A 21,719-nucleotide genomic window follows, 5' to 3' on the forward strand; every position below is an offset into this window, starting at 1 on the left:
ATTCTAGTAAGAAATACTACAAATTATATAAGCGGAAAGAAAAGACTAATTTAAAAAGAAAAATTTTAAGATATTTTAACTCGAAAATATATTTCTCAATTTTTAATTATAATAGCATAAATATTTGCAAGCTAATTTAAAAATTAATTTGTTATTTATTCTTATTTGACAACGTTGGTAACCATGACCTTCATGGCAACATAAAACAACATAACAACGATCATGGTTATAAAAATTGTATATATATATATATATATATATAAATATCTTGTGTGATGTGTCAATTATTTTAAAAAATAAATAAAAATTATCCTGACAATATTAAAAGGTAAATTCTTTAATTAACATATATCAAAATCATTAATTTTCATCATCATCATATATAATATAAACATAGGTTATGAAATGCCAAAATATTATTGTGACTATTGTGACACATATTTGACACACGATTCACCAAGTGTAAGAAAAACACATTGTCAAGGACGAAAACATAAGGATAATGTAAAATATTTCTATCAAAAATGGATGGAGGAACAAGCACAACAACTTATTGATGCAACAACAGCAGCATTTAAAGCTGGAAAAATTGCTTCAAATCCATTTGCAACAAATAAAGGTGTTGCAATACCACCACCTCCAAATCTTGTACCAAGACCTGGACCTGGTGTTGTTCCACAACAAGGTCCACCAATGATGCCACCGCCAGGAATACATCATCATCATCATCCTGGACCACCGATGATGATGGGTCCAATGCCACCAATGATGGGAAGACCACCAATGATGCCACCCATGGGACCAATTGGTCACATGATGGGCCCAATGGGACACATGAGACCATCACCAATGACTGCCCCAATGCCTATGAAAAAATAAAGTCTATAGTCTATTATTATTTAAATAATTCGAATGTAAAAAGTAATTGTAAATGTTGTACGTTTATGTTCTTATATTCTTATAGTCGCATATCATGTGGGTATTTATTAATAAATGTATTTTTTAATGAATATACTATATATAGTTATATATTACAAATAATTTTACAATTATTTAGATTCTTTTCTTATGTTAAATTTTATTTTTGATTAATCTTCAATTTTTAATATAAAAAACTATTGAAACAAGGGATAAATTGAATTTCAAAAAATTTGAATTTTATACTTTTTCCATTTATTTGTTTTCACAAAAACAATATATGTATATATATATATATACAATGTATCTCCGAAAACTTTTATTTTTATCGCAATATTTTAATATTATTCGAAATCAAAATTTTTTCCTAAAAAACTACATTTATACTAAACATTTTTTTCTTGTATAAATTTAAATTAAAAAGTACAATATGTACTTTAATTGTAAAAAAAATTGAATCCTTACAATCATATCTAACGTAACATTAAATAATCAAAAGTAATACATTTTTTTTTTTTTTTTTTTTTAATATCATTTTTCTTAGTTACTATTTTTAATAATAGAAGTTTAATTTACTTCATAGAATCAATATTCTTCAAATATTTTAAAGGATTTTGCATTTATTTATTTATTTAAGAAAGTCTCTGAAAAACACTTTTTTTTTATTTAAAAGAAAAAAATTTATTCACTTTCTTTTTTCTTAAAAAATATTACTTTCTTATTATTAAAGTAATTAAAAGAAGATAGTTGATAAATTATTGTTATAATTACATTTATTCATTTCAGATTTCTTATTTTTCTTATATATATATTACACTTCAAATTCATATGAAATGAATAATCTGAACTATTTAATAATGAAACGTGTTTATTTTCCGAGACATTCTTTTTTTTTATTATTATAAAGATTTATAAAAAAAAATTCAGAAAATATGAAATGAATTTTAGAAAACGCAACTCAGTCCTCTTCAAATATCGTCTATTAGAATTTTTTTTTTTTTTTATTATTAAAAAATTCTCTTATATTTCAAAGTTCCTAAAATGTTTTTCTTTTTTCATTAAAATTTAAATCCCACGTTTTGATCGCTTACTATTCCAATCATCACGCATATTCTTTCTTTTTCCTCGATTAAAATCATTATTATCCCAATTTTGATTATTTGAATTCATAAAATTATGTGTATGCATATCGTCATCGAATGACATTCGTGAATTATTATAATTTGAAAATGACATATTATCACCTAAATTTCTATTCATTGAATTATTTGATCTATTGGAAAAATTATTTGAGCCTGGAAAATAATTTTGTGAACTACCAGCAAAATCTGATGACCATACTGATCTACGTGATTGTGGTGGTGGTGGTGGTGTATTGGAAAAATTTTGATTGCGTGGCATATCAAAATATCGTTGGGCAAAAAGACTTCGAGGCGGTTGTTGTTGATTAGATTGTGATGGAAAATTATTATGACGCGGTGAATTATTGTCTTGTGAAAAATTCTGATTTCGTGAATTTGATTGGGAAAACATTGAATTGCGATCGTTGGTAAAATTTTGATTTCGTCCCATATCATGATTCCTCATGTTACTTTGCATGAGATTCTGATTACGTAGACTGTTTAATAAAAATTCATGATTATTTGATGATGATGATGTTGAAGAGAAACCTTGATTACGCGATGACATATCCGACATTCCAAAATAATGATCAGAATTCATATTATTACGTTTTCTTATATCAGATCTTCTTCGCGATCTTCTTTGTTGATGATTTCTTTCATTTGTGGAATTATTTTTTTCATTTCTTGAATTCTGATTATTTCTTTGATTTTGTATATTATTTCTCTGATTTTGTGTATTATTTCTTTGATTTAAATTGTTTCTTGAATTTAAATTATTTCTCTGATTTTGTATATTAATTCTTGAATTTTGTTGTTGATTATTTCTTGAATTATCATTATTTTGTTGATTAGAAATATTTTTTCGACGTGGACGTGTACGGGGACGTGTACGTTTATTTTGTTGTTGATTTCTTGATGATGAGAAATTTTCCTGAATTCCTTGATCAACAGAAGAAACTGGATTTGATAATGTATCACGATCAACTGAATTATTTTGATTGACAATTCGTTTTTTAGCTGGTGGACCACCTTGATTTCTTTGTTGTCGTTTATTTGATGGATTTCTTTGTACCGTAGGATTTCTTGATCTTAATGAATTATCCTTTTGATTTTGAAGATTTTGTCGATTACGTGAATTATTATTAAATTGATTTCTAAGATTATTTCTTGGATTTGATGAATTTTGTTGATTAGTTCTTTGTCCTTGTTGTATTTTTGTATTTGATGGATTATTATTCTTTTTGTAATAAGGTCTTCGATTTCTCCTATAGGTTTGTCGTTTTTTTGAAACGTTCTTCTTTGCATTTTCAGTGAGTTGTTCTGGTTTTGTATCGTCTGTTTTAACGGAAACCATTTCATATTCCGCATAAGTATTTTCCTTGGCACGATTGTCTTCTTGTTTTGTATTTTGTAATTTCTTTTTTGCAAAGGGATTAATAACTGTTAATTTTGTTTTTTGACCACATGGAGGAATAATTAATGGCGGCGAATCGGGTAATGTGATATTTTTCATAATCGCATAATTTTTTACCATTTCTTCTAATTCTTGAGGTAAATAAGGTGTGAATATCATATTGTAACAATAGATAACATGGAGATATTGTTTCACTGTAAAACCAGGACGTATTTGTAGTGAAAAATATAAATCACGAAACTTTGAAAGAAATTTACTGTCTCTTTTACTTTCACAATTGTCTTTAAATAATAACATTATGAGAATGAGTAATTTATTATCGAGATTTCGATATGCCTTTAAAAATGCCTCGTCTTCACTTCTTAAACCTTCTTTTCCTCTATATTCGGGAATTAATTTTTTTATTTCTTCATAAAGTGTTACAATATCTTCTTTAAGATTCTCTTGTTCGTGAAATTTTTGAGCCAATATTGATAATGTTACTTCTTTATTTCTGGTTAAAGTTTCACAAAATATTTTATCCTTATCCTCATCGTTGCGTCGTAACCAAAGACAAATAATGTCTTTTAAAGATTCACCACCTTTACCAACAAATCTAAAGGTTATTTTTAATTTTCCATCAGGTAGTCGAGCGAGTGTGAATTTAAATTTAACTTGTAAACTAAGATAATTTAGAAAATGTGGTACATGCGTACCAGCATGTATACCATCTGTAATTGCACCTTCAACCTCTTCAACTTTTACAATTGTTCTTTTTGTATTTGCCGTTCTATGTGATGGAGATTTAACAACATAAAGAATTTCTTCGTCTGGTTCTTGAGATGTTTTATTATCTATATTCACTTTTGTTTCACAGCTAGCTAAATCTACGTCTTCTGCAAAATTCACTTCATTCGATGAATCATTCACTTCTGTACAATATTTAGAACCAATTGGCCATCCATATTTGTCACAATTTACGGCTTTAGAATTTTTATGTCCACGTTTTTGATTGCGAGCCACTTTATCCTTTGGATTTTGAGTTAAGGAATTTTCAGCTGACGAATTTGTTCCTTGAATTTCCGCATCAACGTTGGTATCAACTTTTTCTATTTTTAAATTTGTGTCATTAGAATTGACATTTAAATCAGACTTTTCCTCGAGAACGCTTTCTGTATTAGAATTAGGTTCCTTATTCAATTCGACATTTTGTTCAGCTACTGATTCTTCTCCATGAATTTCTTCCAAAGGCTTTTCGGATTCTGTAGTAGAACATTGTTTTTCGTTTTCATCTATTTCATTCACTTGATTCTCATTTTCTTTTACTTGATTTTCACTTTCATTCACTTGATTTTCTTTAACTTCATTCTCACTGTTATTCACTTGATTCTCATTTTCATTAACTTGATTTTCATTTTCTTTATCTTGATTCTCATTTTCATTCACTTGGTTTTCATTTACTTGATTTTCATTTTCAACTATTGGAGCATTATTAACAGTCTCTTCGCCTTCATTCTTTTCCTGAAATATAATATAATTAATTAGAATTAGAAAATGACTGACATTTTTATAATATATTTGATTATATAGAATTTTTTGACGTTTAAGAATCATTAACTTTTATTTTGAGGTTAGGTAGTATATGAGCAACATGACAATTAATAATAATTTAAAATCTGTTTTTAAAAATCTAATATGAAGATAAAATCGAATAAACAAATAATAGTGATAATAATATTTGTAAACATTAATCTATAAGCCACAATCAATTTCATTTTATCAATAGAAATATACTTACGTCTTGACAAGTTTCACCTTCAGCAGGATTTGTTTCTTTACCTTCGACAGTAATCTCAGAAGAGTTTTCCTGATTCATTTTAATTTAAATACCTAAAATGAAAAAATACAGGTTTTTAAATTAATATAATGTAAATGTTTATATATAAAATATCTATCAAAATAGAGTAGCAAAATAGAAACTTAAATAATCATTTACATTTGCGTTTGTTAAAAATTAGTCAAATAGTGTGTAAAATGTTTTTTATGTTTACTACTACAATAATATAATTTATCTCCACTATTGATTAAAATTGATTGAGTACTCTCGAACTAGTGAAATAAAATAGCTTTCTTTAATACTATATTAGATGAAAACATGAAGAAATTGTTATTACACTAAATGGTAACGCTATAAATTACTGTCGTTGTTGAAGTCTTCGTTTTGTGTATTTAAACTTTATTAATTTGAACAGTCACAAGACACGTTTATTTATATTTATTTTTATACTTTCGGCATTTTATTATCTGACTTTTTTTTACAAAATGCAATATGGCCACACACTTCTTCTCTGCTCTGTCTTACTCCACCGGCTATGCGCAGTAATGAAAAATTAAAGTCCTGCGCACTTTCTTCTATCAATATTATTGACAGTAGTAAGAGAATGATTATTTAAATAAAATAATAATTTATTTTTCTTCTTAAATAATTATTAACAAAATAATTAACAGAAAAAATATAATAGAAAATATTTACGATAAAATTGATCAATTGATATTTGATTTCCTTCTTCCTGTTTCCAAATTTAAAAAAAAGTTATTACAAATTTTTTAAATTGAAGAAATAATTATTTAATTAATAAAAAAAGAAAAATCACTTTATTTAAATATAATTATTTATTTATTTTACAGAATCGAATTCATTTTTATAAATTATACAAAATAATTGTCAAATGAACGATGTCTGCAAAAATTAACATTGCTTATAATATAAATTTTTGTTTAAACCATTGAAGATAATATTAAACGTTACAAAAAAAAAAAATTTTTTGAATAAATATATTTTTCACAACAGAGAAAAATTTGTAGAATCAATCTTTTGATAGGAAATTAAGCAGACATTTCTGCTTTTGCAGAATAGTGGAATTTCATATAAAATTTTTCCAGTTTTCATTATATATCATAATATACTGTACATATTTACAAAGATAATAGAAAAATTATATATATTACATTCCTATCAAAATCCAGTATCGTTGGAATAATTTTTTTTAAATAAAATAACCGTAGAAATATGCATTAGAAATCTGAGAATGAATTTTTTTTAGATGATTTCTTTAACTTTTTCATTTGAGATTTAATACAAAGACGTTTAAGATTAGTCACATGTTTTCTTTGCAATTTAGATTGATTAATCAAATCTCCTACTTTAATTGCTGTCTTTGTGATTTCGGGTACATTTAATTGAAGTGCTTCATTCATATAGATAGTCGCTTCTTTTTTTAATTTTCGAAATTTTCTTAAATGTTTTCTATCTTTATTATTACATTTTTCCGAATGAAACGTACTTTTTGAGAAATCTTCAGACTTTCGTTGTTTTTTTGTCAAATTTATTTGACTACATTTACTAGATGTAGAAGTAACATTTTGAAAAGATGGAAATTTATCATTTGGAGTATTGTCTACATTATTTGTAAAATATTTTCCATTTCGCTGATTAATTGGAATTATTGAATTGTCATTAATTGTTGATATTGGAATAAAATCATCAGTGGGAAATGTAAAAACATTTCGTTTTTGTTCTGAATTTTTAGGCGAAATTGTCAATTCAACTTCTGACAATGAAAGCAATTTATTCGATGAAGAATTTTCATGTACCTGATTATTAATTTCTTGTTCTTCACTTTCTTGTTCTTCAATTTCTTCTTCGTCACTTTCATGATTAAACACTAATTCTTTCATTGAAACATTAACTTCCTTTGCATTTAAAGTGAAATATGTAACTAACATTTGCAATAAAGTTTTTGGTACATGATTGGCAAATACTAAATGATAATGATAATAAATGTCAATGTAATTGCTAAATGACATTCTTCCCATTTTATTCGCGATTGTTGAAAAACTTTCTAATTTGGAAAAAATATTTTTTTCATCACCACAATCATGTTTGTAGAGTAATGTGACAAGTAAACTTCTCATTGAAATCATATCTTTCTTTTTCTTCTTGAATTCTTGACTATTAGATTGATTTTCCTTTAGCCACATTGATGTTTCTTTTAAAAAATTATAACAATCTTCTACACTTTTTGATTCGATGTTTAATTGATCAAATTTAACACGAAGCAAATTAATTATTGCCGTTTTATCATTTGGAATTTTCTTCATTCGAGTTCGTGTTTCCTTGCATAAACCACATAACCAGAGATGGATTATTTTTTTCAATATATGCCGATTGGAAAATAATACATAATACGTTATAGACATGAATACTTTGGCATCAGCATTAACGGTAATGTAAATATCGCATTTTAAATTTTTACTCAAACATTTCAAAAAGGCAAAAGAAATTCGACCAGCGATTAATTCCTTGACATTTGCATTTTTCACATTATTTAAACATATTTGTTCTTTATGTATCCGATTAAATTGATCTAATGGTAAACGTATTTTTCGTGGTTTTCCAGTTTCACATTTGAAAATTAATTTCTCATTATCCAATATAGGCATTCTAGTAAATGAAAAATTATTCTTAACAGTTTGATTTGAATTTTCAATTAATGTACCTGAATTTCTAATTTTATTAGAATTTTTAGTTGAACTGACATTTTCTCCATTTTCACTTTCGTTAGATTGAAATGATGTTTCATGTTCTTCTAAATTTATAATTTCAACATTGATTTTTGCATTTTCAGATCCACTGTAATTTTGAACATGAGCAGGAGTTGGATAATGTGGTGTCCAACGATATTTTGGACAATTGAAAAATTCGTGTCCCCATTTTGTACAATTGCAACAAATCAAAAGATGCGATGGTTTCATGACTTCCTTCATATTCATTGGCGTTTTATGTTCTAAATGATTTATCTGAAATGCAATTTTAAAATAAGAATAATTTCTTGTTTAATATTTAAGTGCAGTAATTTAATTTTAAATTTATTTTAATTAAATCTGTATATATATATATACAGATAGATTTTTACCGTATGGTGATATTGTCGCCACAAATCAGGACAAGTCTCTTTTTTATGTCCTCGAGCTCGACAAAGTGAACAAACTAATTTTGTACATGATTCACAAGTTTTTCTGTATGAATGTTGTTTTTTGCCACACTAAAAATGAAAATCTTAATTTTAAACAAAATTCAATGTTTTTTTTTTTTTTTTTTAATTAAATTAGTAATATTTTTTTATTTACCGTAAGACAAATTTTTCCAGGACAACGTGTTTCATAATGTCCTTGAGAGCCACACATATGACAAATTGGAGATTTTTTCGGTTCAGGACAATTTGCCCTCAAATGTCCCGATTGACGACATAAAGTACATTTTGCTTTATTAAGAAAATATCTCTGTTGTCTCGAACTTGATTTCCAATCGTCATCCAAAATTGACCAATGTTTCGGATTTTCTTTAAAATAAGAAAAAAAATTTAATATAATTTATTATTATTTAAATTAATAATTTAGTTTAAATACTTACTTGACATTTTACTTCGAACTTCTTCAATATTGAAATTCTCTCCTCCCCAAGAATTGTTATAAAATGCTTTGACAGTTTCTAACATTGGCTCAAAGAAATATTCTTCGTCAGTTTTCTCATTACTGGTTCTATTATTTCTAATTTTATTCACTTTAGATGTACTTGGTTGTGGATCATCATTCAATGGCTTAAAATATTCACTGTACTTGGTCCTAGTTTCTTTATTTATTTCGATAGATGGTAAAGATGGTGCAGAATTTGGACCGACACAATTTAATATTAAATCATGAATTGGTTCATCATCGTCGTCGTCGTCGTAGTTGTCTTTAGAACTGATGCTACAATTTTCGATTAAACTAGATTGTGAAATATTGCTGAAACTCTCCTCTTCTGAATCAATATCAATACTTTCTATTGTTTTATTATTGTTAGAACATGATTCTGTATTTTCTTCTGAACTCTGTTCAGAATCATTTGATTTAGATAGAAATTTCTTTTTAGAGGGCATACAATTTAAATCATAAATTCCATCATCTGAATCTGAGGAATTTGTATCGGAATCTTTAACATTCACAAGTGGTGGAGAAGGTTTTGGAGGTACAGGTACCTCAAAAATTGATTCTTCCGAATCGGAACTTGTGAGTATTGACATTACTTTATTTGTGTTCACAATTTGTTCTTCTGACTTTGAAATATCAATGATGGAAAAATCCTCAGAAGAATCATCGGAAGAAATGATTTCAATTATTTCTTCTTTTTCAATTTGTTGCTTTATTTCGCTTATATTTTGTTTATTTGATTTAGAATTTTTTCTTTTTTTAATTTTCGATTTTTCGTCATCTTCAATTCGTTTCTTTTCTTTCCAACCTTTTGGAAAAAGAATATCCATTGCTCCATTGCTAATTGTTGGTAAATTATCACCAGCCCATGATTTTCTTGAATTTAATTGAATTGGATATAATTGAGAATCTGATTCAACGTTGGCATTTTCATTATGCTCGAGACTCCTTCTTTTTCTTGCACTCTCATAATCTTTGTCAATTTTAGATTTTCTTTTTGCAGATTTGGGTGTAGTTAAAGGAGTATTATTTACTTTTACCGGTGAATCATAAGTATTTTGTCCATTTTTTAATATAGGTGAATTATTTTTTGTATCCTTATTTATTTCTGATTTATTTCTCTGAGATTTTGGTGTTTTTTGTTGTAAATTTAAAGATTTATTATTGATTCTACTTGGAGTATTGTCAAATGTTACATCTGAATTCTTTTGCTTTTCTAAATTTAGACTTTTGTCAAGGCCTTGTGTTAATTGATCATCAGTTTTTTTATTTTCATCTTTAGAAATAATTGAATTTTGAATTGGATTTTCTTTTAATTGTGAAGTACTTGGCATACAAGAACGACTTGCATTTTTAATATCTTGTATTGTTTTCATAGAATTATCTTCAAAATTCTCCTCCGTTTCTATAATGTCATTGGAAAAATAAATTTCAGCGTACAATCGTCCCTCTAAATCACTGTCGTTTTCATTGTCCTCGAATTCATCTTGATTCCCAGAAGAATTATAATTCTAGAGACAATATAAAAATATTAATCAATGATAAATTATTATTTATATAAATGCAAGTCACCAGTGACTGATAAATGATAGAAATATAAAAAAAAATGCTTGACTGTATATATACGTAGAATATTATATAAATACTATTAATAATAATATAATCAAGAATATAATTGAAAGATTGTAATATAACCTAACCTCAAAATAGTAAAATTATTTGAACAGTCAATTGATAAAATTATATGAAATTGTTTTAGAAAGTTAAATCTTTTAAGTAAAATAAAATTTTGTTCTAATTATTAAATAATTAATAAATTCCAAATAACTGTGAAAAAATAAATGGCTTACCGTCTTCAAAACTTCATCCATTTTCCCTTGTTGATAGAAAACTTAACTTTATACTTAAAAATGAAATTTCTACAGTTTATTTGCATTACTTTAATAAGTCTCTGCTTTTCTGTCCTAATTAGTTGTTTTTTTTTTAAACAATTGAAAAAACAAATTTAGATATTATTCAGAAGCACATGGTAGAAAAACTCACTTATAGCAGAACAAAACCTGCAGTAACTTGTTGGTTTCTGCAATGGCCGTCAGGTGCATTTACAATTGCCGCTCAAAATTTAAAATCAATCTTTAAATTTTTTTTCAATAAAAATCAATACATAGAAATAAAATATTTATTTGTTCGTAAATTTTTTTTTACATTCAAAATTTAACAAGAAAAAAAAAATTATGAAATCAATGAATTAGGAAGCTTATAATTAATAGAAAATAAATTAATTTACAATTTAGAATTAATAAGTATTAATATTAAAAATATTTAACAAAATTCGAATTTGTATATTATAAGTATAACTGCAATGTATATCTTTAGAGTGGCGAAACTTAAAAACATTAATATTTCTTCTCTAAACAAAAAACTTTATGCGATTCATTTGTGTCTCATTATCAAGAAATTAATGTTTTCTTTCATAAATATTTTTCTATCAATGTTATCTCTTTTCATATATACTTTTATAATATACATTTTACACAGCCTGAATTTCTTTTGTTGTCTTATTAATCAAAAAAAAAAAAAAAAAAGCTAACAAATTTACTCATTATTTGATGACGATATATCATAAAGAGAATTTATATTAAGTGCATGTAGAAAATGCGTAAGATGTGGTTGATATCCACTGTTGGCCAATTTATTGGCAACATGTGCCATATATGCTCTTAATTTGCAAAATGACTTATACATATTTTCAATTTTATTATAATTAGGATGTACGTAACCTGTTGAATTACGAATCCATTTTTGCGAACGTATCTGATTGTGAAATTTTAATACAACTATAAAAACATTTCTTAAGCACTCTTGCATTCTTTGATCCTTTTTATACAACATACATCTACAAATAAAAAACAAAATTGAATTAATTTTTAAATCATTTTAATTAGAATTTAAAATTAGAAAAAAATTAAAATTTAATCATTTACCTTGATAAGATTTTCTTTATATAAACAACGTGAGTTGAATAAACTTCATCAACTGTTGTTGCGTGTTCCAAATCTTTTTCAAATTCAGTCCAACTCGCGTGTAAAACACTGCACGTTAAATAAGTGTGTAAAGCATTTATAAATTGCATCATGGAATGTCTATAGAGATGAATCTGAAAATTTAATTAGTTTTAATATTAAAAATTCAAAATAAAACATTAAAATTTTTTTTTATACCTTATGATATTGTTCCGAAGTAGCAGCTTGATTTTCCGTCTTTAGAATATGAAAATCCTCCTCCAAAACCCATAAAACTCTTCCAACCATGAGTAAAAATTTAAAAACTTTGGTATACTGAAGCATAACAACATCGTCGAAAATTATATTAAGCGGCCAGGAAGTTTTGTAATTTAATATAAGACAATCTAACGCCTCTGGATTTGATACCTAAAAAAGTAAAATATAATTTTTAATTTTCTTAAATTTTTAATATCAATTATTTTTTTATTTATCAATACCTGTAGATGATTTGGTAATCCAGTTGCCGAAAGACTCAATAGTTCTGAATTTGCATAAGTACTACTCAATGAACTAACAATTGCCCTATCTAAAATTGTTTTCAATGTTGCTGAATTAAAAAGTTCAAATGGATTTGCAGCATCGTACAATTTTGTAAATAAAGAGCGTGTTAAACTTTTTGCAAATTCTCCATTTAATAAAAAGAAATAATCCCTTAGACTATGAAGATGTGAAATAATATTGTGCTCATGAAGAAGATATTTAACCATTGCATTATTAACAAGTTTACATTGAATTTGAAGTGGAATCATAATTGATTTTTCAAGATAAACTGATAATGATGTTGTATCAAGCATTTCAACATCAACAACAGTCAATGATGATTCAAAAGATGGAGTTATTGCATCCGTATTAAAACCAATAAAATCTGGATGTTTAATTTTTCCCTGAATATGATCAAATCTTGATTCAGTTATTAATTTTGAATTATCGATAATTTCATCAGAAGCCGTTGGAATTTGAATATCGGTACTACTAATTTCTGAGAATGGTGTATTTTCACAACTTTGCATTTGTATTGAACTACTATTCATTGATGAAGTGAAATAATCCGTTGCCGATGACATTGGTGTTTGAAATCCTAATTCTTTGACTTCTTCAATTTGCTCTTGATCTATTGTTAATGTTACAGTTTTTTTTGGTTTCTCTATTATTCCTTGTTCTGTTCTGTGAATTGTATTTCTCAATCGATTTCTTTGTATTTCGGTCATATTTTCTGTGGTAATTTCGGGAATTTTTGATATTTGTAAAGGATCCCAATTCTCCATTTGATGTTGTGTATTTCGCAAACGATTCATTTGTAATTCAGTTAATGAAGGAATAAAATTGGCATTAATATTTTCCTCAACTGTAAAATCAATTAGTGATTCATTATTATTTGGTGTTATTAGGCCAAATTCATGTTGCATTACACGCATTTTATTTCTTTGTGCTTCGGACATGGCTATTTCTCTTAATTCTAAATATTTCGATTTATCAGTTTTGGATTCGGTAATTTTTGTTGAAAAGTTTGTTTTTGATTGAATTAAATCGGAATTAATAATTGATATTGATTCAGTTTGTGGATTTATTATATTGAAAAAATCATCACTTTTTGGATCATTATTCGTTTTTATATCGAGAACAGTGGGTCTAATTGGTTTCTTTTTTTCACATTCTTCTATATTTTGTGCAAGATTTGTATTTTCAACTTCTAAAATTGATTCACTCTCATTTACATTACAATTTTCATCTTTGTGCGCTTCCTGTTGTATTGATTTTATCACATTTTCATCTTTATCAGTATTTATTTCTACTGATTCTAATTTTTCATCTAAACATTCAGGTTCATTATTTGGTTCACTGATTTCATGAACCTTTTCTGAATTATCAACTTCTTTCTTCTCTTGCTCGACACTTGGAGAAGAATTTACTTCATCATTTGATGAACATATTTCTTTTTCTAAATTTAATATAAATTCAGCTCTTTCATCAAATAAATTCATTCTTTTTAAACGCCATTCAGTTCGAGCTCTTTGTTTTTTAACTTCGACTGCCAATTCATTGTAATATTTTAAAGTTTTTGCTCTAAAAAATAAAATAAGTATAATATAAATAGTTTTTTAATAATAAATTAAAAAAAAAAATATTTGTACTTGTCTTACTTTTCCTCCCTTTCAAGATTCTTAGCTTCCTCTTCTTCTCGTGTTAAATTTTCAAGAAAGATTTTATCTGCTAATAATTCTGCATTTTTATCCTGTTCTTTTCGTAAAGCCGCTTCCTCTGCTTGAATTTTCAATTTTTTCAAATACTCATGCTTCTCTTTTTCGACCATCTTTAAACGTTCCTCTTTTTCCTCTGCAAAAAAAAAAATAATTTTGTAATGCTTATAAAGAAAATTTTTTAAAGATAATTGTAATACTTACTTTTAAGTCTCAAGAGAGTTCCTTGCTGAGCATCCATAACAAGTTTTGCTCGTCTTTTTTCCTCTTTGATACGTTCTTGAAATGCAGAATACAAAGAAACAACTGAACCTAATGCTTCTTCACCTTTTTGTCTGTATATATGACAAAATTTATATTGCTCCTGTAACATTTTTGTGCTGAGACAAACTCTCACCGATGGTTGACAAGTTGATGACACAAGACAAACGGCATTCTGAAAAAAATATAACAAGATTAAAATAAAATTTATTTTCTTAAAAGAAAATATTTTTATTTACCTTTGGATCACAAATCTTTAAGAGTCGTATAGTTTTTCCACATTCTAAAATTGAATCTGCATAATTTCGAAGAAATCCTGGCACAGATTGAGTATTAATTGTAAAGGCTCTTGTCCAAAATTTGCGATCTTTCAATCGTACATAATGAGGTTTCACTCTAATCATAAACTCCCCGTAAACATCTTCGCATATTCCTTCAAATATCCATTTTCTCAAGAATCTACATTTACAATTGTAAATAAAATTCAATGAACAAAAAAAAAATCATTAAAATGAGAAAAAAATTAATTATAATTACCGAAAATATACTTCACAACATGATTTTAATATAGAGTAAAATATTAAGGCCACATTTGGTTTAGTAACCATTGTAACTTGTTCGTAAATATGAGTGAGTATTCCTAAACCTTCGCCTAATGAAGTTTTTTCCAATCCATTACACTGACAAAGTTCAGCAACTTCAACTATTAAAAAACCCAATGGCCGCACTGAATTTAATAATTTCAAAAGTCCCATTTTTTCATTTTCTATAATGGGAATTTGAAGAATAGCTGCTTGATAGTAGAGTAAAAATTCTTTTACACTATCGCACATCGCCTGAAATTTTACAAATTTATTTAAACAAAAAATAAAATTAAATACTAGAATATTTTTTATACTTTACCTTGAAAATTAGGCCTCCAACTTGTAATTTACCAGAATTTGGATCAGGTGTTACTAAATTAGTTAAAGCCTTAAAGCAAGTTCCCCATCGAATAATTTCATAGGAAATATTTTCAAGTGACTCAGGACTAATACCGCAAATAGCTAAATTTTTCTTTAAACTAAATCCCTCCTGAAAAAAATAGAAAAATCGTCTTACAAATCTATTATAATAGACACGATGTAAAAAAAAGAAAACTTACCACTGGATCGTAACAAAAAGAATTTGATTCAACACCAAGAAGCAATAATTTAATATCCTTGAGAAAAGTTAAAGCAGAAATTTCAGTAATTAAAGGCGTGGATAGAAGAGCTTCTTCAGAAAGTAAAGGTAAAATGCCAGCTTGTTTCAATTTAGCTAAATGTAAAACAGCTTCATTCGATTCTGAGAGAAATGATGGTTCTTTTATTGATTCGACAATTCCTAAATTTTCCCAAGTACGTGGATATTTCACAGGAGGAATTTCATGAACATTCTCCCAAATATCCAAACTCTTTAAATTTTCATCTATATTATTGAGAGAATGATTTGATATTTGTTCGTCCCAAATATCTGAAGCACTTTGAATATCATTGTTAATTTGTTCAACAGGTGGCCATGGCGATTCAGGTTCTGTTACTATTCCCTCTATCGATTGTATACCCTCTAAAAATCCTCTTGTATTTTCCTATATATAAATATTTTGTTCATTATATTAATTAAATATTAAAAGGAAAAAATTTAATTCTTTTTACTATACATTTATCTGAGGTAGAAAATGTGAACCCATTGAGAAACCCATGACTCGAGAAAATGTTGAAATACATCCCGGAGTAGAAGTAACAGATCCTCGTTTACTTTGATAACTGCAAAAAAAAAAAATAAAAATAACTTAAGAAAAATTCTCCTTTCTGCAAAAATATAACGAAATAATTTTATTTACCCAATTGATTGAATATCAACGGAACAATTTGATGTAAATTGATTTAAAAGTAAAAGATTGCTTCCCGGAATTGCGGCACTTTCTTTAATAATACTTTCTCGATTAACTCCAAGAACTGTTTCAAATTTACTGGGTAATTTGCAAGCTTCGAGAGGATAAACTTGAAACAAAGAAACCTCATTCTCATTGCAAAGTTCTTCGGGTAATAGAGGATTCGCCTTGCCGCAGTTAAAGATATTCTAAACAATTTAATTTAAAATAAATGAAATTATTACACAAATTATAAATTGTCAACAAGAATTAATTTTATAGCCTAAGAACTCACCAGGCTTTCTTCATCTTCAATGTGTGAATCTTTTAATTCATTTAACAGCATCAAAATTGAAGAAACAAATGATGTTGTTTCCTCAGTTGTATTTACAAGAAGTTCGTCCAATAAATTTTCTAATTCTTTAGCCTGTGATCGACGACCAAATTGTACTTTAAGTTTAAAGGAATATTTTAAAAGCTCAGCAATTGGATCATACTTTTTATCACTATCCAAACCTAAAATGTAAATATCAAATTATAATTATTTTGAAAAAATATATTAAAGAAATAGTTAATAACAAAAATGTCATTTCGATAATATTGTTATGTAAAGAAAAATTCCTAAAGTAAAATTACTTACGATAATTAGTTTTATTAAGAAGAATCTCAAATGCTTTTGATCTCATTCTTTTTAAAAGATGAAGAGAATTTTTATCTGTTGAATAACATTGATGATCTTCTAATAAACATTGTTTTTCAATTAAATGTTCACATAATTGAGTAACAAGACCAAATACATCACTATTTTTATGATCCAAAGCCATTTTTTCTCTTTCACTATTTAAAAATGTTGTAAAATTCGTAATTTTCCTTTAAAATCATATTTTAAATTATTCTATTTTCATTTTTAAGTAGTTTTAGATAGAAATAAACATTTCCCAAACAATTATTGAATTTCTTCAGTAGATTGTCGTCTGCTAGTCAGCAATTGCGCAAGCGTTGATGATTAATTAAGCGCTTTAATTTAAAAATTTAAGTTTTATGAATAAAAAAAATTGTAGTATAAATCAAGTATTATACAATTCTTTAATAATTAATATTAATTGAAACATTTTTAATCATTTTTTATGTCAGTCTTTATTTGTATAACTTATGTATTTATTGTAAAATGGTCTGGAAATTTCAGATGTTATAATTTGAGGTTATGATGACGCCATTGTTGTTGATTTGACACTTACGAAATTTTCGCGCGTTTTCGTGTTTATTTCACAATGGCGGAATGTCTGAAAGCATGAGGGTATAACAAAAGAATATATATTGTTTCTTTATAGCATAAGTTTCCTTAGTAATTGACGGTGTTTATTTTAAAAGAAGAATCTATGAATTCGATTGTTTTCTCAGTGAGTTATTTAGTGGAAAGTTTAATTTATAAAATCTTGGATATATAATAGAATCTAAACTTGATATAAAAAAAAAATTATATCAAAATGGGTATTACCGGTTTAATTCCTTTTTTGAGTAAAGCATCAAAAAAATGTAATATTTCTGAATTTTCTGGTGGTACAGCAGCAATTGATGCTTATTGCTGGCTTCACAAAGGAGCATTTTCTTGTGCTGATAAATTAATTATGGGACAATCTTCGGATGCGTAAGTGTACACTAATTAATAACCAAATGTTATTTGTATATCTATTTCTATTTTTATATATTATTTAAAATATATATTCTATAGTAGATTATAATGTCTTTATTTGATATTATAAATTTCGTTTGTTATTTAATATATTGTTTGTCATAATAAAATATTTTTCTAGACATGTTAGATTGACCTGATTAATTAATCCGATTTTTTGTTTGTATAATCAGCATAATTTTTGCACAAACAAAATTCCAAGTGATTTAATATAAATTTACAAATGTAGGTTAACAAATGACATACATTTAGGATTTTTTTAAATGCAATACAATTTAAAAATATAAACGAAAAGTAAATTTCTATTTTTTTTTAGATACGTTAAATATTGTATGAAACTTGTTCATATGCTTATTGCGGCTAATGTAAAGCCAATTTTGGTTTTTGATGGTCGTCATTTACCTGCCAAAGCAGATACTGAAAGCAAAAGAAGAGAGTATGTATATAATTTAATTTATTTTATTATAAATTTAGAAAATATAAATAATAAGCAAGGTATTATAATTTTTTTTTTATTTTAAAGACAAAGGGACAGCAATAAACGAAGAGCTGCAGAATTAATGAGAATGGGAAAACATTACGAAGGAAAAAATCTCCTGAGGAGATCATTAGACATATCACATGAGATGGCTTTAGAAGTCATTAAACAATGTCAAGCAGAGAATGTTGACTGCATCGTTGCACCTTATGAAGCAGATGCTCAATTAGCTTATTTAAATATTTCTGGAATTGCTGATGTTGTTATTACTGAGGATAGTGACTTAACTTTATTTGGTTGTACAAAGGTTAATAATGATTTTTATTTAAAACTAGAAATTTTCATAAAAAAAATGATGTCAATAAACAAATTTATTGTTTTAGATATTCTTTAAAATGGACATAAATGGTAATGGACTACTAGTGGAACAAGATCGTATCCATTTAGCAATGGGTGTTCGTGCTGAACATTTTGATATGGATAAATTTCGTCACATGTGTATTTTATCTGGCTGTGATTATTTACCATCTCTACCTGGAATTGGATTATCAAAAGCATGTAAATTCATTTTAAAAAACACTGATTGCGATATTTACAATGTAAGTGTTTCATTTTTAAATTGTCTATACGTAAATATTAATTTCAAATATATTTGTTTTTTTTATCCCATATTATTTTCAAGGCACTTTCGCGAATAGCTTCGTATCTTAACATGAAATCATTAGTAGTGACAAAAGAATATAGAGATGGATTTATTCGTGCTTTTGTAACATTTAAACATCAAATGGTTTATTGTCCAATGAAACGACAACAAGTGAGACTTTATCCACCACCTCCACATGTCACCGATGAACAATTGCGACACGCTGGTATTGAAGTTGATGAAGATTTAGCATTACAACTTGCTTTGGGCAATTATGATCCATTTAAATTAAAAAAATTACACGACTATAATCCTGACGATTTATCCGTAAGTTTTAAATTTCAATTAGTAATTTTTAAACTTCTTTTATATTTTTTATTTGTTTATTTAGAAAAAAATTCAGCGAACAAATTCCTGGACTGATCGAAGTATTGTTAAACATGAGAGTATTTGGTCTAGAAATTTCAAGAAAAGAGAAATCACTTCACCTAAACAAAAAACACTTAAACCTTTCATTCATGAAACTGCAGGGCAAGTTATGATGTATAAAACAACAATTATGGAAAAATCTACACCAAAAAAACGAAGTTTTGATGGTATGTCTATTTTACTTTTTTTTTTTGTTAGATTTTATTATTAATTCAATTAATTATTCTAGATGTAGATGAAGATATAGATTATATAGCAATGTACAGTCAGGAAAGCAAGAAAAAAAGTGAAATCACTGAAGCTAAGCCTGTGAAAAAAGAAGAACAAGAAGAAGACGACAAAATGACATCGCCAGTATTAAGTAGACGAACAAGAAATCCATTTGCAAAAGGTGCCGATGGTGAATCACCAAGTCTTCTAACTAGAACTAGAAGACGAACAAGACTCAATATTTTCACACCAACTGTAATTGATAGTACAGTTGTTGAAGAAAGTAAATTTTTTGCCAAATCATCCTCGTCTGAAATAAATGAAAATGAATTTAAATATACAGAAAAAATCACTTTGTGTAACGATAGTGAAATTTTGAATCAAATCAAAAACGAAGGCAAGGAAAATATAAATGAAAATAAAATATTCTCCATATGTAAAGATGAAGAAGAAGAAGAAGAAGAAAAAGAAACAGAATTTTTAAAGAAAAATTCGAAAGATATTCAACAATTAAAAATGAATGATGGGGAAGATAATTTATCTGAAAATTTTTCAATGGAGAATCAACAGTTTTCGAAATCTTCAGAAGATGATTCATGTCAAGAAAATACGTTAGACAAAAGTATTGGTATTTCAAATATAAAAATCACCGCGGATTTTGATTCTGAATTAGAGGAGAATTCATCAAAATGTTTGGAAGCAACTGAAGGCAGTCTCTTTATGGATACTGGAGAATTATTAAATAATTTAGAATCGCAAAGAAGTCAAAGTCCTGACTCAGAATTGGAATATTCTGTTGAAGCTAGTAGTATTGAAACTATTAGAACTGGTTTATTTCAATGGTCAAATACAAAAACTTTGGGTGCAAAAAAATTAACTAGTCAACATAAACAGGTAATTTTGAATTTCAATGATTTAATTTATAACAATTTTCTACTTCACTAGGAAAAAAATTAAAATTAAATTATTAAATTAATTTATTTTCAAATAAAAAAAGGAATTGTTTATAGGTTCCTAATAAGAGAAAATCGCGAACTTCTTCTGGAGCTAGAAAATCCACAGTTTCACAAGGTCAACAAAGTCGGTTGAATATGTTCGGATTTGAAAAAAGGTTAGTTTCTTAAAAATTTATAAAGTTCTTATTATTTTCTTTTAAATATAGTAAAGGGTTAATTATTTCAGATCGAGTTTAAAACATTAAAAAAAAACAAGAAGAGACTTAACTTTCAACGTACAAAACTGCCATATTTTCAGGGTGTTATAGTATTCTTTTTGGAATTTTATTTTGTTTTTTTTAAAAGTTTGTAAATATTATAAATATTGAACTAGTTTTGTATCATCGTTAAGAGTCTTTTCAGTAATTGAATTGAGTATTTAGCAAAATAGATTCTTAAATTAAATGACGTTTTGGTGTTTTATTTAAAATTATAAAAAAAAATAGTAAAAGTTTAATTAGTAAAATTAGATACTTTTATTATATTATGAAAATATTAATTTATTATTTTAAAGTCTATTATGCTGAATGCTTATAAATTCTTCTTGCAGATAAATAATTATTATTTACTATTTACAAATAATTACGAAAGTCAATAACTTCTGTGATAAATGACATTTCGAAAACTCAATCATTTTCTAATAATTTTATCTGAAAGATAGTTTATTATTTTATTTCATTTAAATTTTGTTTCTTTCCTATTATTTTTGCACTGGAGCAAAGTTTTTATTATAATAAATTCATGTAGATAAACAATTTTTCTTATTTCTATTGTGAATTTATTTATTATAAAAGTATGTTAGTGTTTTTTTTTCTTTTTTGATAAAATAGAAAAGTTTACATTATTTTTAAATTTTACTATTACTGCGTATGACGATATTTCTGTT

At 26.4% G+C, this 21,719-nt stretch overlaps 5 protein-coding genes across 6 annotated transcripts; 2 read left to right on the forward strand and 3 right to left on the reverse strand.

Moving 5' to 3' along the window:
* Positions 1 to 64: 64 nt before the first annotated feature.
* LOC127278739 (U1 small nuclear ribonucleoprotein C-like) lies at positions 65 to 1,010 on the forward strand. The gene is made up of 2 exons (XM_051300577.1): positions 65 to 328; positions 398 to 1,010. The coding sequence occupies exon 2, from the start codon at positions 406 to 408 to the stop codon at positions 877 to 879; it is 474 nt and encodes a 157-aa protein (XP_051156534.1). The 5' UTR covers positions 65 to 328; positions 398 to 405; the 3' UTR covers positions 880 to 1,010.
* A 146-nt stretch (positions 1,011 to 1,156) lies between these two features.
* On the reverse strand, positions 1,157 to 5,812 carry LOC127278741 (repetitive organellar protein-like). 2 transcript variants are annotated; one of them, XM_051300579.1, is made up of 3 exons: positions 5,610 to 5,812; positions 5,234 to 5,325; positions 1,157 to 4,956 (listed from the first exon to the last, which is right to left on the reverse strand). In XM_051300579.1, the coding sequence occupies exons 2-3, from the start codon at positions 5,309 to 5,311 to the stop codon at positions 1,984 to 1,986; spliced, it is 3,051 nt and encodes a 1,016-aa protein (XP_051156536.1). In that variant the 5' UTR covers positions 5,312 to 5,325; positions 5,610 to 5,812; the 3' UTR covers positions 1,157 to 1,983. The 2 variants fall into 2 exon arrangements, with proteins under 2 accessions (XP_051156536.1, XP_051156537.1); XM_051300580.1 differs by lacking the exon at positions 5,610 to 5,812 and adding an exon at positions 5,432 to 5,591.
* Positions 5,813 to 6,085: 273 nt separating this feature from the next.
* LOC127278743 (uncharacterized) lies at positions 6,086 to 11,041 on the reverse strand. Its single transcript, XM_051300582.1, has 5 exons — positions 10,818 to 11,041; positions 8,909 to 10,478; positions 8,626 to 8,837; positions 8,412 to 8,540; positions 6,086 to 8,295 (listed from the first exon to the last, which is right to left on the reverse strand). Exons 1-5 carry the CDS (start codon positions 10,836 to 10,838, stop codon positions 6,511 to 6,513), a joined length of 3,717 nt encoding a protein of 1,238 aa, XP_051156539.1. The 5' UTR covers positions 10,839 to 11,041; the 3' UTR covers positions 6,086 to 6,510.
* Positions 11,042 to 11,132: 91 nt separating this feature from the next.
* LOC127278742 (gamma-tubulin complex component 6) lies at positions 11,133 to 17,348 on the reverse strand. Its single transcript, XM_051300581.1, has 14 exons — positions 17,026 to 17,348; positions 16,681 to 16,901; positions 16,356 to 16,594; positions 16,173 to 16,278; positions 15,636 to 16,100; positions 15,395 to 15,565; positions 15,029 to 15,327; positions 14,731 to 14,950; positions 14,435 to 14,666; positions 14,174 to 14,366; positions 12,470 to 14,096; positions 12,189 to 12,398; positions 11,952 to 12,124; positions 11,133 to 11,863 (listed from the first exon to the last, which is right to left on the reverse strand). The coding sequence occupies exons 1-14, from the start codon at positions 17,207 to 17,209 to the stop codon at positions 11,563 to 11,565; spliced, it is 4,641 nt and encodes a 1,546-aa protein (XP_051156538.1). The 5' UTR covers positions 17,210 to 17,348; the 3' UTR covers positions 11,133 to 11,562.
* Positions 17,349 to 17,651: 303 nt separating this feature from the next.
* LOC127278746 (exonuclease 1) lies at positions 17,652 to 21,242 on the forward strand. Its single transcript, XM_051300584.1, has 9 exons — positions 17,652 to 18,033; positions 18,395 to 18,514; positions 18,602 to 18,863; positions 18,940 to 19,155; positions 19,239 to 19,526; positions 19,591 to 19,795; positions 19,858 to 20,732; positions 20,849 to 20,949; positions 21,021 to 21,242. The coding sequence occupies exons 1-9, from the start codon at positions 17,873 to 17,875 to the stop codon at positions 21,037 to 21,039; spliced, it is 2,247 nt and encodes a 748-aa protein (XP_051156541.1). The 5' UTR covers positions 17,652 to 17,872; the 3' UTR covers positions 21,040 to 21,242.
* Positions 21,243 to 21,719: the final 477 nt, after the last annotated feature.

The sequence above is a fragment of the Leptopilina boulardi genome, unplaced genomic scaffold (genome assembly GCF_019393585.1).
Source record: "Leptopilina boulardi isolate dan_hultmark-lab unplaced genomic scaffold, ZJU_Lbou_2.1 LbouV2_211, whole genome shotgun sequence".
In the NCBI taxonomy this organism is placed as follows: Eukaryota; Metazoa; Arthropoda; class Insecta; order Hymenoptera; family Figitidae; genus Leptopilina; species Leptopilina boulardi.

Coding starts and splice junctions, on each gene's coding strand:
- LOC127278739 (XM_051300577.1), top strand. CDS start 406: ATGCCAAAATATTATTGTGACTATTGTGACACATATTTGACACACGAT.
- LOC127278741 (XM_051300579.1), bottom strand. CDS start 5,311: ATGAATCAGGAAAACTCTTCTGAGATTACTGTCGAAGGTAAAGAAACA. Junction 4,957..5,233: donor AAGGTGAAACTTGTCAAGAC/GTAAGTATATTT, acceptor ATTATATTTCAG/GAAAAGAATGAAGGCGAAGA.
- LOC127278743 (XM_051300582.1), bottom strand. CDS start 10,838: ATGGATGAAGTTTTGAAGACG. Junction 8,541..8,625: donor CTGGAAAAATTTGTCTTACG/GTAAATAAAAAA, acceptor TTTCATTTTTAG/TGTGGCAAAAAACAACATTC. Junction 8,296..8,411: donor GGCGACAATATCACCATACG/GTAAAAATCTAT, acceptor ATTGCATTTCAG/ATAAATCATTTAGAACATAA.
- LOC127278742 (XM_051300581.1), bottom strand. CDS start 17,209: ATGGCTTTGGATCATAAAAATAGTGATGTATTTGGTCTTGTTACTCAA. Junction 16,902..17,025: donor TCTTAATAAAACTAATTATC/GTAAGTAATTTT, acceptor TTTACATTTTAG/GTTTGGATAGTGATAAAAAG. Junction 16,595..16,680: donor TTGAAGATGAAGAAAGCCTG/GTGAGTTCTTAG, acceptor TAAATTGTTTAG/AATATCTTTAACTGCGGCAA.
- LOC127278746 (XM_051300584.1), top strand. CDS start 17,873: ATGGGTATTACCGGTTTAATTCCTTTTTTGAGTAAAGCATCAAAAAAA. Junction 19,527..19,590: donor ATAATCCTGACGATTTATCC/GTAAGTTTTAAA, acceptor TTGTTTATTTAG/AAAAAAATTCAGCGAACAAA. Junction 20,733..20,848: donor TAACTAGTCAACATAAACAG/GTAATTTTGAAT, acceptor AATTGTTTATAG/GTTCCTAATAAGAGAAAATC.